The 18,778-nt window shown below is 41.7% G+C and overlaps 1 protein-coding gene across 1 annotated transcript in view; it reads right to left on the reverse strand.

Annotated features, from left to right (window-relative positions):
* Positions 1-18,778, reverse strand: part of ctnna2 (catenin (cadherin-associated protein), alpha 2) — a 1,237,032-nt gene that overhangs the window by 57,731 nt on the left and 1,160,523 nt on the right. The window contains exon 17 of the mRNA XM_060828354.1: positions 1,307-1,441. Within this exon, the coding sequence (XP_060684337.1) occupies positions 1,307-1,441 (135 nt within the window). The remainder of the gene's footprint in view (positions 1-1,306; positions 1,442-18,778) is intronic.

Consider the following 18,778-nt stretch of genomic DNA (forward strand, 5'->3'; position numbering starts at 1 on the left):
TAGGTGGCTTAGCCATGGTCAGCGTGGGTTCTGGGTCTGTGTGGGATTCTGTTCAGCAGGTAAGTGCAGACAAGATGGGCTAAATATCCGCTTTCTCACTGTAGGGATTCTATACTGAATTCAAATTTCACTATTTGCCAGAGTGAAATTCAAATTTCCATTAAATTCAACTACTCAGTCATTTGTTTTTATTGTTGGGATGAAGTGAGCTGAGTCCCACATTCCTCTACAAGAGAAGCAACTCAAAAGGCTGGGAAATGCTTCCATAAAATCATTAAATTGTATTGCATAGAAGAAGGTCTGCTCTGTCTGTGACAGGCGAAAGTGGGAACTGCAAACGCTGCAGATTCCTGATGCAGGGCTCCTCGGATGCTGCTTGACCTGCTGTGCTTTTCCAGCACCACGCTAATATAGGCTCTGTCTGTGACAGCTCTTTGAAAGAGTTGTCCAAATGGTCCTGGCCTTTTCATTGCAATTCTGCACATTTGTCATCTTCAAATAAATGCCGACTTTAGGAACATGCTCCTTAAATGGAACAGGAACAGAAATTGCTGGAGACCCTCAGCAGGTCAGGCAGCATCTGAGGAGAGAAAGCCGAGTCAATGTTCGGGTCCAGTGACCCTGCTCGGTCAATAGCGGCTTGCTCCTTCTTCCTTCAGATTAGCAGAGAAGCAGTTCACCTCTTCTGTCTCAGGCAGCTTTATACCTTGATCCTGGGACTGGTCATTTGAAAGTTAATTTTATTTTTACACAGAGGATCAGAGCCACTGATGGATGACTCGAATCATAGCTTTCTTTTCCGGCAACACTGAGCAAAGTAGTCGTAAACTATAGCAATACCATGCCAGTACAATTGCAGCTTTGATCTTCCTCTGATTCCACACTAGCATGTCTCACTCAAGTATAAATAACACATTTTCTGTTGCAAGAATCATTTAAATAATGACTCTTAGATTTTGTCACATACAAGTTACTGCAATTCTAGAATATTCATCACTGGGTGGAAAGAAAAAGTCCCACAGTGGCGGCATGGAATGAACTACAAGCCAACCTCAGTTTCCTCAATTTAATATTCTTCAGGCAGATTTTTAATGAGGTTGCAGCAATTGCTAAATATATATATATTTTATCTGTCACAGACATACATTAGCAAAGAAAAAGAGCATCATTGCCTAATGAAGCATGCACAGAAGAATATGCTATTAAGAAGCGAATATTCAACAGCACATGGTAGGGAGCATGACAGAAGTGGCATCGAGATATGATTTGTACCTTTAGAAATCTTAACCACTTAATTGCTGCTTACCCCAGATACAATCAACTCTCCTCCCAGGTTTTGGACTTCTGCTTTCACCTTGCTGCAGATGTTAAGCTGGTGGCAGTAGAGTGCAATGCGTTGTAGGTAGGCCAACAAATCCTGCTTACAGGCAGAATCAGGACACTGCAAGAAAACAGCAAACAGCCATGTTAGCTTTGGTTCTTTGTGCTTATTTTATACTTAAAACATACATTCAAGTTCCTCTCCTTCCACATGTTGCCAGCAACTACTTCCAAGTTTGCTTTTCTAAATGCCTGTTAGCTTTGAGAGTGTCTTGAGACAACAGTAAAGAAGCTGACTTTGACATCTCCACCGTGCCACACTTATTTGGCAGAGTATTTCTTCCGTACTGTTCCAGATTTTCCTGCCAAAAGCAACTGAAATCCTTGGTTACCATAAGACCTAATTCCAGTCAACATATGAATAAATAGTTAGAGAACAGCAGTGCTCCGTGAAGGGTATCCTAACCATTTTTTAAAAATCATATTGAATTTAAACAGTACAATTTTGCTTTATTTAAGTGTTGCATATTGAGGATGAAAACAGGAAAGTGTCATGTCAAAACAGTGCTTTTCATGTCCATGTCCTAAGAAGAACACATTAAATGTGTAGACTGAGATGTGGCAGACACACATTGGATGTTGGTGAGCTTCTTAATTCCAAAACAGTCTCACTGTAGATTACATCATATCAATTGAATTGGTGTGTAAGAGGACCCATTTCCTGAACCCTAAAAGGGTATTTTGGCATATAAATCGACACCACATTTAATTCACAACATACTCTACTTAGATTCTTAGTTAGCCTCAATTATTCACCCCACCAATGAATATTTTACATAGGGATCCATAGGAACCTCATAACTGGATTCAGGGGACATGGGCTGCTGACGGGGGCTGTTACTGCAAAGATACACGTGAGGTTCAGGCACAGCCACAAAAACCATTCAATCACAAGACATCGGAACAAAGGTAGGCCAGTCAGTTCATTGGTAATACCATGCCATTCATTGAGATCATGGCTGATCTGTTACTGCACTTTCCTATATTTTCCCCATAATCCTTGATTTCCTTATTGATTAAAATATGTCTGTATTAGCCTTGAAATTACCCTGCCTCGACAGCTCTCTGCAGTAAAGAATTCCATAGGTTCACGACCCATTGAGAGAAGAAATTCCTCCTCAGCAGACGTGGTGAATGACAAAGATGGTAGTACACCATTGCAGCAATTGTTTCTAATTGTACATGGAATACAGTCATTGTGAGAATTTATTGTCTACCCTTGATTGCTCTGCGGACAGCCAAGAGTCAATCACTTTGTTGAGGGTCTGGAGGCCAGACCAGGAAAACATGGCAGATCCCATTCCCTAAAGGACATAAGTGAACCAAATGTTTTGTTTTACAACAATCAGCATATAATCAGTTGTTACATAGTCAGCTTTACACCAATGTTTAGTTCCAGGTTATTAACGAATCCAAATTTCACCATCTGCCATGTTGGATTTGAATCCATTTCGCAGCCTGGGGTTCCAGTTTATCAGTCTAGTGACAGTACCACTTTACCACCACCATTTTTGGAGGGCATTTTTTTCAAGGCTTCAAAGGTCAATTTATAAGCCAACAACTGCAGCATTTTCCTTTTGTTGCATATTAAGTAGGAAAAAATAATTGCTGGTGGAGTCAATTGCAACAAGGAAAGTTATTTGGTACAAGTGATTTATGTAGTTCCTGATATATATATAGGGAGATTTATTTTAAAAATGTTCTGTGAGTATAAGCATCATTGGCAAGGCCAGCATTTGTTGCCCTGGAGAAGATGTTCCCAAGCACTGAAGATCCCCAGTGCACCTAAGACATAACCAGTGACAAAAGTATTGTATGGTCAACTGACCAACAATATTGGTCTTCCAAATTGACTAAGGCAGAGGTTATTATCATATGGTCCTATTTTTATGTTCTTAAAATTTGTTTCATCTTTAATATTTTTCAGTTTAGATGCAAGTTACTGAGCTGAAATGTTAATTCTGTTTAAATCTTCACAGTTGCTGCCAGAGCATTTCCTGTTTTTACTTGGGGCGATGTTAGCTATAAATAACTAAAACGTGGCCAGAATTTGTCAAGGGTGGTACTCAGGTGCATACATTTGGTCTGCCTCCCTCTCTGTCTGTATGTCTTTGCTCCATTCTTCCCCCACTTCTGGACCCAATCACAAAGCTTCATATTCTCATCCCTGTTGTTCATGAGCACAAGATTCACTATAAACAATGAAAAGACAGAACAAAGTAATCCAGCCAATATTCCAAAGTCAGCCCATTGACATGTCTGTAATAATCATTCATGAGTGATATGATCACAATACCAAGTACAAGGAAAAGGGAGTTAAAACAGTAGAATTTATCTCTTTTGAAGTACAAAGAATAGTGAAATCTTCTTTAATTCTTAGTGGTTTTTTTTGGCAAAAACCTTTTCTCAGGACCTAATTCCTGACAAAAATAAAAGAAGCAAGACATCTATATGCTGATTGAAAAATTGCTAGTTTATGAATATCTGTTACCTGGCTATGGAGAACACATACTTGCACTTTTTCTCATCTGGCCTAATATATCAAGAGACTATGAATAGGATATCATATTTCTCCTCACACATGCTACCACTTATCTTTGTACAGTTAGATTTCTCCTAACATATTTGTACTGAATTATTGGACTTTTTTTGTTCCTTACAAAACCAACTTGTTTTATTGAAAGAAAGTTGTTTCTGTTCAAAGTTAAGGTCTTTGGTTTATTTCCTCTCTCCTGTGTAATCTTGAGCTGTTTCTGGAGGCAATAGGCTTGGGAAGTTTCAATTGGATTGAGTGACTGAACAATGGGCTTGGTATCCATAAGATATAGGAGCAGAATTAGGCCACTTGGCCCATTAAGTCTGCTCCACCATTTGATCATTTGATCCCATGAATTACAATCCATTTCTCTCACATCAAACTTTGAGCCACATAGTCCTACAGCACGGAGACAAGCCCTTTGGTCCCAACTGGTCCATGCCAACCAGAATGTCCATCAACGTTAACCCCATTTCCCTGCACTTGGTCCTTATCCTTCTAAGATTAGGGTGGTGCTGGAAAAGCATAGCAGTTCAGGCAGCATCCAAGGAGCAGGAAAATCAGCATTTTGGGCAAAGCCCTTCATCAGGAATAGTTTTTACCTCATCCTTCTAAACCTTTCCAATCTATATATTTATCCAAAGACCTTTAAAATGTTGTAAATGTACCCATCTTAACCACTTCTGCTGGCAACTCATTCCCTGTACATACCACCCTCTGTGTAAAAAGGTTGCCCCTCAGGTTCCTTGTAATTCTTTCCCTTTAATCTTAAATTGATGCCATCTAGTCCTTGATTCATTAATCCAGGAAAAAGATTGAGTGTAGTCAACCTATCCATGCCACTCATGATCTTATACACTTCTGTAAGATTCCCCCCTCAGTCTCCTATGCTTGAAATAAAAAGGTCCTAGCTTGTCCAACCTCTCCCTATAACTCAGACCATTGAGTCCTGCTAACATCCTTGTAAATTCTTTCTGCACGCTTTCCAGTTTAATAACATCCTTCCTATAGCAAGGTGACCAAAACTGAACACAATACTCCAAGTGCGGCCTCACCAATGTCCTGTACAATTACAACACAACTTCACAACTTCTATACTCAACGCCCTGACTGATGAAGGCCAGTGTGTCAAAAGCTGCCTTCACTGCCCTGTCTACCTGTGCTTCCACTTTCAGAGGACTGAGAACCTGAACTCCAAGATCACTCTATTCCACTACACTCCTTAAGGCCGTATCATTCACCATGAAACTCCTACTTTGATTTGACTTTTCAAAATGCAACACCTCACACTGATCTGTATTAAACTCCATTTGCCGTTTCTCAGCCCGCTTCCCCAGCTCTTCAACGTCCTGCTGCAATTTCTGATAATCTTCCTCACTGTCCACAATACCTCTTAATTTAGTGTCATCTGCAAACTTACTAATCACGCCTTATATCTTCACATCCAAATTGTTGATAAGGACTATAAACACCAATGGGCCCAGCACCCACCCCTGAGGTACTCCACTAGTCATAGGTCTCCAGTTGGGCACTATTGCCATCTGCTTCTACCTTCAAGCCAATTGTGCATAGAATTTGCCAGCTCCCCCTGGATTCCATGCAATCTAACTTTCCAGAGCAGCCTACCATGTGGAATATTATCCAAGGCCTTACTGAGATCCATATAGACTTATGTCTACTGGCCTGTCCTCATCCTTCCTGGTCATTACATCAAAGAACTCTAACAAACATGTGAGGCATAATCTCCCACGCACAAAGCTTACTATTCTTAATCAAAGTCAAAAAAAGAGTGGCGCTGGAAAACCACAGCAGGTCAAGCAGCATCCAAGGAGCAGGAGAATTGACATTTGGGGTATAAACCTTTCATCAGGAATGTGGGGTGGGGGAAGGGGGCTGAGCGATAAATAGGACAGTGGGGTGGAGCTGAAGGGAAGGTAGCTGGGAAGGCGATAAGTAGATGCAGGTGGAGCAGGGTAATGGTGATAGGTCGGACGGGAGGATAGAGAAGAGGGGTGGGTAATAAGATGGACGGGTAGGATAGTTCAAGAGGTTGGTGCCGAATTGGAGGGTTGGATCTGGGATGGGGTGAGGGGAGGGGAGATGAGAAAACTGGTGCAATTGATGTCAATGCCGTGTGTTTGGAGGGTCCCAAGGCGGAAGATGAGGTGTTTTTCCTCCAGACGTCAGGTGGATTGGATTTGGCAGTGGAGGAGGCCAAGTGCTTGCATGTCCTTGGGGGAGTGGGAGGGGGAGTTGAAGTGGTCGGCCACAGGGCGGTGAGGTTGTTTGATGTATGTGTCCCAGAGATGTTCCGTTTCCATCTCTGGCGAATGACTCAACACGAACATCTACTTCAAACCCATTGACTCCCGCAGCTATCTGGACTGCACCTCCTCACACACACCCTCCTGTAAAAATGCTATCCCTTTATGCCAAATTCCTTTACCTCTGCTATATCTGCTCCGAGGAGGAGCAATTCCACTCCAAGACAGACCAGATCGCCTCCCATTTCAAGGACCACAATTTCCCCTCCCATCTCGTCAACAATTCCCTCCAGTGCATCTCCTCCACTTCACTCACCTCCGCCCTAAAACCCCACCCCTCCACTCTCCAACAAAAAGAGAACCCCACCTCACCTTCCACCCCACCAATCTCTGGATACAGCACATTATCCTCCACCATTTCCACCACCTAGAATCAGACCCCATCACCAGAGACATATTTCCCTCCCAATCCCTATCAGCATTCCACAGAGACCATTCCCTCTACAACTCTCTCATTAGGTCACGTCGCCAACGAACCATTCCAGGCACCTCCCCTTGCTACTGCAGGAGTTGTAAAACCTGTGCCCACATCTCCCTCCTTACCTCCACCTAAGGGCACAATGGACCCTTCCACATCCAGCAGAGATTTTCCTGCACATGCAAATACCTCATCCAATGTGTTCATTGCTCTTGATGTGGTCTCCTCTACATTGGAGCGACAGGACACAAACTCACAGAACATTTCAGAGAACATCTCTGGGACACATAGACCAAACAATCCCACAAGCCGACCACTTCAACTCCCCCTTCCAATCCGCCAAGGACATGCAAGTCCTGGGCCTCCTCCACTGCCAAATCCAAGACACCAGAAGCCTGGAGGAAGAACGCCTCATGTTTCACCTTGGGACCATCCAACCTCGCAGTATCAATGTCGATTTCACCAGTTTCCTCATCTCCCCTCCCCCATCCTCATCCCAGATCCAAACCTCCAACTCATCATCGCCCTCTTGAACTGTCCTACCTGTCCACCTTCCTTCCCTCCTCTCCTCTCTACCCTCCCCTCTGACCTATCACCATCAACCACTACCTGCATCTATCTATCGCCTTCCCAGCTGCCGTGCCCCCCCCCCAGCCCCACCCCACACTTTTCGACTCTAATCTCCAGCATCTCAGTCCTCACTTTCTCTTGTTCCTAATCAAACCTTGTTTTTCCAAATCCATGTCTATCTTATCTCTCAGAATCTTCTCAAGTAACTTACCTACACAGATGTTAGGCTTACTGGTCGATAGTTTCTAGGTTTATCTTTGCAGCCCTCCTTGAATAAGGGCACAATGTTTGCTAACCTTCAGTCTTCTGAGACTCACCTGTGGCTAACAATGAAGAAAGATATCAGCCAAAAGCCCCACAATGTCTTCTCTAGCCTTTTGCAGTGTTCTTGAATATATCTGATCAGAGCCAGGATCATCTTTATACATTCTAATACATCCCAAACTTTCTCTACTGTGGTATGGACTGTTCCCAAGATACCCACCACTAACTTTTCAAAACTCCCAAGTCCTCATGTCTTTCTCCTCGGTAGTCACAAAGGAGAAATATTCATTGAGGATCTTGCCCATCTCCTTCGGTTCTACACATACATGTTCACTTTGGTCCTTGTGAGGTCATATCATCTCTCTGGTTATTCTTTTTCCTTTAATATCCTTAAAGAACCTCTTCAGATTCATCCTAATCTTCTCAGCCAAGGCCATTTCATACCCCCTTTTGCCCTCCTGGTTTCCTTCTTCAGTAAACTCCAGGGATTACATTGATCCCAGCTGCCTGTACCTGAGCTACACCTCCTTCTTTTTTCTGGTCAAAGCCTCAATGTCTCTTGTCATCTAAGGTTCCCTACTCTAGTCATCTCACCTTTAAAGGCCTCCTACTTGCTGGAGGTACCTTTGACTATCCAACAAGCCACTCCGATCAACTCTTGCAAGCTCCTGTCTAATTCTTTCAAAGGTCATCTTGCCTCAGTTTAGAACTTGAACCTGCGGACCAGTTTTGTCCCTCTCCATAATTATTTTAAAATTAAGAGAACTATGGTTACTGGTCCCAAAGTACTCCCCCACTGTCACCTCTGTCATCTGTCCTATTTCCCAAGAGGAGGTCAATTTTGTCCCTTCCTGAGTAGAACCCTCCATATACTACTTGAGGAAACTTTTCCTGAATATACTTACAAATTCCAGCCTATCTAAGCCGTTAGTGCTCTGGCAGTCCCTGTCTATATTAGGAAAATTATAATCCCCTATTATGAAAACCCTATTGCTCCTGTAAGATCTCCACAGTGTTTATCTCTTTAATCTTATTGATTCGGTGGCAATTAGTTTGTGGCTCAGGTCGTAATCTGGAGATTATCACCAATTTGGATTCTATTTTTTAATGTAGCCCCTAGCTGCTCATATTCCCTTAGCAAGACTTCTTTCCACATTCAATCTAAATTGTTGGTACCTACATGGACCACAAAAACTGGATCTTTCCCTTTCCACTCCAAGTTCATCTGTAGCCCCATGAGAGATCCTGAACCCAGGCATCAGAAGGCAAACAGCCTTCCTGAATCTCAATCCTGGCCACAGAAAACAAATTCTATTCCACTGACTGTACTATCATAGACTCATAAGTGCAGAAGAGGCCAATCGGCCCATCGATAGATGAGAGCACAATTGCAATTATCATCATTTGGCCAAAAGCCTTGAATGTTATGATGTGCCAAGGAGGGAGCAAGAATCTCAAATCTGTTGCACAAGATCAAGAGGCTGTTTGAGCACTATCTCCTAGATCCTGGTTAGCTCATGGTCACACCCTCATGTCCCTGACCACTGACTGAATTCAAGGTAGTTAATCTCATGGGTGTGAATACCTCCTGAAACACAGCATCCTGGCATATCCCCCCTTACCTGATGCACCACAGTGTTCAAATCCCAGCTCCAGCTCATCAACTCTGAGCCAGAGTTCGTCAATCAACCAACAATGGCTACCTATGTAGGTCCACCAGCTCCCAAATCATGCAGGTACAACACATCACCTTGCCCTGCATCTCTATTTTAGTTCTTAGTTTGTTTCAAAAATTTCCTTCTGGTCTTGTTGTTTGTGGTCTATAAATATTTCTCTTATTTAGCTTTGATCTAAAACTAGTAAGTGAGGTCTGCAGATGCTGGAGATCACAGCTGCAAATGTGTTGCTGGTCAAAGCACAGCAGGCCAGGCAGCATCTCAGGAATAGAGAATTCGACGTTTCGAGCATAAGCCCTTCATCAGGAATAAGAGAGAGAGAGAGCCAAGCAGGCTAAGATAAAAGGTAGGGAGGAGGGACTAGGGGGAGGGGCGATGGAGGTCTGAAGAGTTTCTGTGCAGAGGAGATGACCTGGGGGGTGCAGTGAGAGAGGGACTCACTGAAATCCTTGTAGAGGGAGGAAGAGAGCTTCTTCAAGGAAGGCATCCTTGTAAGAGGATTCGCAGTAGGTTAAAATCTTCGAGTAAAAAATGAGGTCTGCAGATGCTGGAGATCTTGTAGAGGGAGGAAGAGAGCTTTGACCTCATTTTTTACTCGAAATCTCCAGCATCTGCAGACCTCATTTTTTACTCGAAATCTCCAGCATCTGCAGACCTCATTTTTTACTCGAAGATTTTAACCTACTGCGAATCCTCTTACAAGGATGCCTTCCTTGAAGAAGCTCTCTTCCTCCCTCTACAAGGATTTCAGTGAGTCCCTCTCTCACTGCACCCCCCAGGTCATCTCCTCTGCACAGAAACTCTTCAGACCTCCATCGCCCCTCCCCCTAGTCCCTCCTCCCTACCTTTTATCTTAGCCTGCTTGGCTCTCTCTCTCTCTTATTCCTGATGAAGGGCTTATGCTCGAAACGTCGAATTCTCTATTCCTGAGATGCTGCCTGGCCTGCTGTGCTTTGACCAGCAACACATTTGCAGCTTGATCTAAAACTAACCTATAAAAGATAGTCAAATTAGTAGCTCCTACCAACCAATGAAATTTATAGTTTTCTTATATGGCATTTGTTTTTTCGTACAGGCCCCCATGATTCTGGGTTTTAATTTATCCAGTTAGGAAAAATCCTTACAAACCATGAGTCAAAAAAAACCCCCAGTAAAAACCCACTTCTTCCTGTCAGCAGCAAATTCTCACACTGCCTGCAAAGTCCCTGGACTCTATGTTCACTCAGGCTATGTCTCACTTGAATCGATCTCTCCTTCCTAACCATGCAAAACATCAAGAGGGAGGCTGAAATGTTTGGGAAGGGGAAGGGAACGTGTGTTAGTGTGCTGAAAGCCACTTCCCTGTCCTTGCTGGAAATTCCCATGTTCCCTTTCACAGGATCTTCCTAACAACACGATTCCTCCATCACTCAGCTTTAGCTTGGGTTGAACCTTGGCCTCACATTGATCTTGGAACTCTGATGGATGAAGTACTGATAGCAGCCTCCACTCCTGAAGTCATTGATGTTAATGGACAATCACCTCCTCAACTGGCTGGCAGCTCTAAGGATTGGGATGTCTTTCTCTGAAGGTCTTAAACCAGGAAACATCTGACACTGGCTGCATAAATGCAGGTGGGCACTTAACTCTGACGAACGTTCTGCAATGAATGCAATGTGGGACTCCCACCGTTTCCCCAAGCTGATGAGCTAGGCCCCATTCACAAATATCAAATTCCATTCAATGAGTCGACCAAGGGTCGGCTTAAGCAATTCTTTTTGGCAATTTAAAATGTGGTTTTAAAGATTAAATAGATGCACGTAGAGAAGAATTATGGTGAATACTTTTTAAAGCAAAATCAAATTTTGGCAAACGGATTGTTCAAGAGATAGAAATTGTCAATTCACGGAATCATATAGTATCGGAGAGGCCCTTTAACCCATCGAGTCTGGACTGACAAAACTACTTAAATCAATTAATTGCTTTGATTTTAATTTTCCTCTGTTAATGGTGGCTTTTTAGATTCTGTTTACAAATATAAGAATGATCATATCGTGCAGTTAAGTCTGAATGCCAGCTGTATGACTCACTGCTGCAATCTGTCCTATTTGACAAATGGTGAATTTCAATTCCCAATTCTCTCAGGGGATTTGCAGAACATTGACCACAGACTTTGCAGAAAGGTGAGAGATGGCTTTCCTAACTTACTGAAGGGCGGGGAATCACTCTCAGTGTCTGTAAAATGCCTCATTACATGCAAATTAGGAGTTTTACTTGTCAGAAGAAATGCTTAAATTATTGTGCTAATTATTCCAATGTTAAGTGTTAACACTGTGTTTCCTACATCACATCTCCAGTGCAATTAGGAATGGGCAATAAACATTGTCTCAGGCAGTAATGCCCACATCTCATGAATGAATAAAAACTTGTGGCTACATTTTAAATCACTTTGCTGGATGAAAAGCACTTTGAAACATTATTGGTCATGGAAAGAGCTATGTAAATGTAACTTTTAAAATTTCTTTATAGATTATGCTGCATTACATTTCTAAATCATGCACTTGTTGAACTAATACAAACAGCCAAGAAATGAAATCCAAATAATTCAATCACAATCACAGGCTAACTCTTATTTGCCAATTATTCTGAAATTCTGAAAGAAATCTCTGTCAAGATGAGAAGCAATGGTTGTTAAAGACAAAGCAGGAAAAGGAGATAGACTTTGACTTTGTGCGTTGGTTCAAAATGAATATTTGTGATTCACTTTTACATCTTCTCCATACTTTTACTTATGGAAGTTAAAATTGAGAGAGAAATGAAATCGCCGCCCAACTCACTGTCTACCATTTTGTACTATAGAACATAGTCATGTCACATCCCAAGGTGCCCAGTGTAGATGTAGCAACACCCAACAATTACAAACAAAGATTGTCCATTGTCACTTCAAGACAATATTTACCTTTCCTGTGGATGGCATGGCAGGCTGAATGTTATCATATTTTGCAAAATGTCATTTTTGTCGAGTATAATGGAGAGTTTCTCTCCCAAGGCCTATCCTCCAAAACTCACTTCATTATCCTGTAACTATGTACCGTGATGCTCCCTGTTCAATGCCAGCCCATTCTATCACTTACCACAGTTGGAAGAACCTGTTGCTACCACGATATCCTGGGGTCACTGATGCCGACACCATCTTCATAAGGTCGTTTGACAAAGGTCAAGTGCTGTCAGTCTGGAACTGCCCTGCACAATACATGAGATTTGCCCTGGACATGGCAAGGTAGGGGAAAGTGATGCCTTGCTTTACCAGGATCAGGTGGACCTGATGAATAGGTGGTTCAGTGGAGGGATGTCAACTTCCCATTCAGCCAGCAGAGAAAGCCATGATACTATACCCTGCCAATCTAATCCAAGGTAGCCACAGCTGTTTGAAGGAAGAAGGTCAGTAACCTTCTCTGCTCTGCTAGGGTAAGTGCCACCAACCTCTATCCAATAATTCAGTCTCACCCTATCACTGTTATTATACCCACCTCCCAGTAAGGCTCACCTTATCTCTGTTACTGTACCCACCTCCAACTCTGCCACTCGCAATATTGCATGCAACACTTCCTTCACTCATTTTCTCCTACCCAATTCTCCAGTACCACTAATGCTGCATGGCCTTTGAGCCTCCTAGTCACTTACTCAGGATGCCTCGCCACCTTTCTGCTGCACTCAAAAATCCATCGCCTTGCTTCAAAATTTCCACCCCACTACTGAAAAGTCCATGAGAAGTTCCTGACTTTCGTGAGCTCATTCATATCACACAGTTAAGCCCAGAAAAATTGTTTAGAATTAAGGCTGGATAATTGCTGCAGCTTACCACCACATGAAAAAGGAAGAGTACTGCTAGCCGTGGCTATCATGTGAATTGTGGCTTACTTTCTTATGAATCACAAGGTCTTGGGTTTAATTCCTGTTCTAGGGCTTGAGGATAAATATCAAGGCTGACACTCTACTGCTGTCCCAAGGGAAGGCTGCACTATCACAGATGTTGCTGTTTCAAGAAGAACAGGGGAACTCTCCTTGTCAATACTTATTCCTCAATAAACATCACATGGCTGTGGATAACAGGGCAGACTGAGTCTTATCATATTTTGGCAAAGTGTGATTTTTGTCAGGGATTTGCTGAATATGTACTGACTGAAACATTTCTGAGATTCTAATAGTCTCTACTATTCAAAAAGTACCTTGTTGACTTGAAAGTGCGATGAGATGTCTGGTATCATGAAAGGAAATATGCAAACACAGGTTCTTCATTTTTGTCTTCTGGGAGATTAGCTAACCAGGAAACCACAATTTCTAATCCAACATGCAATCTTACTAAGAACATTACCAAACTTGGAAAACCACAGTTTTTTATTCATCCATGGGATATTGGCATTGCTGATTGGGCCAGCATTTATTGTCCATCAATTGGAGTGATTTTCTCAAGCCTTTGCAGAGGGTAGTAAAAAGTCAACCACATTGCTGTGTGTCTGGAGTCACATTAGGCCAGATCAGGTATGGATGGAAGTTCCCTTCCAGAAAGGACAATTCATGAAGCAGATGTGCTATCACAACAGTTGACTGTGGTTACCATGAGGTTAGCTTTTCAATACTAGATTTTATTATTGAATTCAAATTTCACCATCTGCCATGTTGGGATTTGGGAGAAAGTGAGGACTGCAGATGCCGGAGATCAGAACTGAAAATGTGTTGCTGGAAAAGCGCAGCAGGTCAGGCAGCATCCAAGGAACAGGAGAATCGACATTTTGGGCATGAGCCTGAAGAAGGGCTCATGTTGGAATTTGCCCTATCACTCTGGATTATTAGCCTACTGACATCGGGAAAAATATCATGGATTCAGGTGGATGCAGGGAAGTTATTGAGGGAGCACAATTCATTCTTCCTGGAGAATAAGGAGATGTAGATGCCAGATGAAGACAACATTGTTCTACTGACATTGGGTTACACATAACGCACTTACCCACCTGCTCTCACCATTTGCCAAAACATTTGTTCAGTGTTTCCAGTGTTTTATGATATTAAGCTTTATTTTAATGAAAAGAAAGCATTTATTCTATATTGTGCCTCCTGACCTGCCACAGTATAGTAGGCTGCTGATCTTTAGTGCATGTACTGACGTATAAAGTACTCATCACTTAAGTAAATTACTGCTAGCACTCATGAAATTGGTGAGTCAGTGCTTTCAAGTCAGAACAGGCAGATATCGGAGGGAAGAAAAGAGATGATTCTCATGCCCAAATTCTGACACATGCATTGCTTTAATGGGAAATGAGAGTCAATGGCATTTTGCTCCCCATTCCTAAATACCCCTGATTTGTGTCTGGAGTCCTGTATCCCCAGACTGTATAAGGATGGAAAATTTCCCTCTTCAGAAGGCATTAGCAAAACCAGATTGACCTTTTTTCAAGACAATTGATGATAGTCACCAGGATTGTGACTTGCTTTCAATTCCAGGTTTGTTAATTGAATTTTAATTCCACCAATTGCCAAGTTGAGATTCAAACGTTTATGCCTAGATCATTAGCCTGGATGAATGGCAATACCTCAACACTACCATATCATCAGAGACGGCATAACTTCAAGGTTGCAACAGTTCTGTGGAACTAAATAATGTTTAGTTTAATGACAATTCACATTTATTTTTGTGGCATAATAAGAATAAATGCTCGCAGTCACCATTAGGAACATCTTGACAGCAATGCATTGAACACTTGAGAGACTTTCAGTTACCTCAAAATACCTGAGGGAGTCTGGACACAAAACGATATCTTAAAAATGTCTTGTGCCTTTATGTCTTAAGACTCCTTTATAACTGTTATTTTGATGCACCAGAGAAGATAAAAGGCAAAATAGAGGCTAACAGTTCAACCAGGTCAATCAACTAACTACAAAGGACAGCATACAGCAAACATATTGGGAAAAATCTTTAAATTAGCAGGAAAGACAGATCAACAAAACTTGATAAGCGTGAGAAAGAACAATATTAAGTGATGCAATTAAATTAATGGATGTTTTGTTATTATGGGAATTGCATTTCAATCTGAATAAAATAGGAGCAAAATTTGTAACAAAAATCATTGATTTAACATCAGAGGTCTCTGTGTTGAATTTTCAGGTGGCCTGTAAGGCAGCTTGTACTCCTGCGCAAAAAACAGTATGGCTTAATTAATAATAATTATCATTACTAGCGCACAGGCACTGTCTGCACTGCTTCCTTAACTAATCCATAAATTGGTTAACAGGATGAGAGTTGGTCATTGAAGTTGGACATACCTGGAAGCAGATATGATAACATCCTAGGTTTAACCTCTTGATGTTTCGTGACCTCTCTACCCATTCACCGTTTTCATTCTGCTGCTCCACTTATTACTCCAAATTACACTACCTTATGCATTTTTATATGTTATTCTCCTGGAAACCAACTGGGCAGAACCAGATGTCTTTAACTTTGGCATTGTTTTTGACCCTGAGTTGAATGTCCACCTAACTATCTGTACTAGCACTAAGGCTTCCTACTTCCATTTACCTGACTCTGTTCACTTTTGACTCCATGTGCTGCTGAACTTGTCAGCAGTATCCGTGTTACCACTAGAACTTGATATTTCGAAATACATCTGTTTGACCTCACATCTTTCAATTTCCATAAATGTAAACTCACCCAAATCTTTGCTGCCTGTATCCTAGCCTGCAGGAACTCTCACTTACCTCAGTGCTCATTGATCGAAAATTCTCTCTTTGTTTTCAAATCTGTCTGCATTACCCCATCCTCCCTTTTCTACTTCCTGATTTTAATTGCTTCATTGTGTGGAGTCTGCACATTCCTGAATCCTAAATTCTGCATATCCCGCCCTAGACTTGTAGTTTTCATCTTCAAGACATTCCAAAAAGATGAACCTCTTTGACTCACTGGCTACCTGCTCCATGTTTTTATTTATTAGCTTGTGGGATATGGGGATATGTGGGATATGATACCTTGACCAAAGGGCAGATAACAATAAACCACATTTCTGTGGAGTCACATGTAGGCCAGTCCAGGTATAACAGATTTCCTTCCCTAAAGAATTTTGTGTCACAGGTAGACGGGTGGTAAAGAAAGTGTTGCTGACAGCCTCGATTATAAGAGTTGAGATGCCATGTTGCGGTTGTACACGACATTGGTAAAGCCACTTTTGGAGAACTGTGTACAGTTTCACTTGCCCTGCTATAGGAAGGATATTATTACATTGGAGTAGCAGAAATTGGCAATATTGAGTTATAAGGATAGGTTAGATGGGCTGGAACATTTTTCATTGGAGTGTAGGTAGTTGAGACTTTATAGAGGTTTATAAAATCAAGAGGGACATTGATAAGGTGAATAACAAAAGTCTTTTCCAGAGAGTAGGGGAGTTCAAAGCTAGATGGCATAATTTTAAGGTGAGAAGAAAAAGATATAAAAGAGACCTGAGAAGCAAATATTTCACAAAGGGTGGTTTGTATGTGGAATGAACTAGAGTCATAGAGATGTACAGCACAGAAACAGACCTTTCGGTCCAACTCGTCCATGCTGACCAGATATTCCAACCTAATCTAGTCCCATTTGCCAGCATTTGGCCCATATTCCTCTTAAACCCTTCCTATTCCAAAACTCATCCAGATGCCTTTTAAATTTTGCAGCCTCCACCACTTCCTCTGGCAGCTCACTCCATACATGCATCACTCGCTGCATGTAAAAATTGTCCCTTAGGTCCCTTTTACATCGTTCTCCTCTCACCTTGAACCTATGCCCTCTAGTTCTGGACTCCCCCAGCCCAGGGAAAAGATTTGTCTATTTATCCTAACCATGCCCCTCATGACTTCATAAACCTCTATGAGGTCAGCCCTCAGCCTTCGACACTCCAGGGAAAACAGCCACAGCCAATTCAACTTCTCCATTAGCTCAAACCCTCCAACCCAGGCAACATCCTTGCAAATATTTTCTGAACCCTTTCAAGTTTCACAACTTCCTTCTAGTTGGAAGGAGACCAGAATTGCACACAATATTCCAAAAGTGGCCTAACCAAAGTCCTGTATAACTGCAACATGACCTCCCAACTCCTATACTCAAAACTACCAGAGGAAGTGGTAGATCCAGGTAGAGTTTCAAAATTTGAAAGATATTTGGACAGGTTAATTAATATGAAAGGTTTAGAGGGATATGAGTCAAATGCAGGCAAAAGGGACTAGTTTAGTTTGGGAAATTTGGTCGACATGGACAAGTTAGACCAAAGGGTCCATTTCCATACTGTATGACGCTATGACTCGATAACAATTATTGAATAGCTAATAGTGTCCATTCAGCCCATTGAGTCTGCACTGACCCTCTGAATAGCAACCCACCCAGACCACTCCTCTCCTAACCCACCACCTTATCCCCATAATCCTCCCCTTACTGTAGCTAATCCACCTAACCAACACATACCTAGACAACATAGAGCAATTTTCCACAGGTCAATCCACTTAGCCTGCACATTTTGGACTCTGGGAGGAAACCAGAGCACCAGGTGAAATTGCAAGCGGACACAGGGAGAATGTGCAAACTCAGACAGACAGTTGTCTAAGGCTGGAATCAAACCTCAGTCCCTTGCAATGTGAGGTAGCAGTGCTAACAATCATTGATATTAAGCTGGCTTTCAATTCCCGATTTTACTGAATTAAAATTTCATTCTTTGGTGGAATTTTAACCCATGTCCTCAGAACATTTGTCTGAGGCCTGGATTACTATACCAGTGACAAGACCATTAAGCCAATGTCTCCCTTGATATAGCTCTGTAATATCTCTGTATATGGTTGGATGTAAAATTTTGTTTGCTAATACACCTGTGAAATACCTGAGGCACTTTAATATATTAAAAACACTATTATATGCAAGTTGTTTTTGTCACTATTAACTCAATTCAGATTCAACATGTTCGAATCCTCCTGTCCCAATTTGGCAAGCAGCCCATTAGCAGGGCAATTTCCTCATTTCCTAATGAAATTAAGGCCTTAATAATGCTTGACCAATACACACCAAATTGAAAATTGGCATTTCTACAAGTTAAATTGAGGCCTTTTCCCCTACGGTTTTTTATATGTTGATCTTGTCAGTTTTTATACTATAAAAAAGAAAAATGGCTTTCACAGTACTCTCTATGACTATTCTGTTGTCAGTAGTAACACTGTTTAATATGTTATGAATACAATTGAATGAAAAAATATTTGTAGTTAAAAGAGTATAAAGTCAAGTCCTTAATATTTCTGGGATGACCCAAGGGTTAGTTAACAACTCTTATCTCTGTTGCACTATCATTGCAAATGCTGTTGGGCGTGATCTCTTTTCAAGGTATCAGTCACTTTTAATGTAACAATGTCTACAATTTTAGGATATCTAATTTGGTTAGACATAAGTGTATCAATCAATAGCTCCTACGGACATAATTTTGTGTTATTTCCTTAGTAATCAATTCTTGATTGCTGTGAGGGTCCGAAAATCAAACAACAATTGCATCTAACTTTGTAGGGTCTGAAACAGGTTAGAGTGGACTTCAGAATTACCTGGATTATCGACAGTAATTTCATAGCACCA

The sequence above is a fragment of the Hemiscyllium ocellatum genome, chromosome 1, assembly GCF_020745735.1.
Source record: "Hemiscyllium ocellatum isolate sHemOce1 chromosome 1, sHemOce1.pat.X.cur, whole genome shotgun sequence".
Lineage (NCBI taxonomy): Eukaryota > Metazoa > Chordata > Chondrichthyes > Orectolobiformes > Hemiscylliidae > Hemiscyllium > Hemiscyllium ocellatum.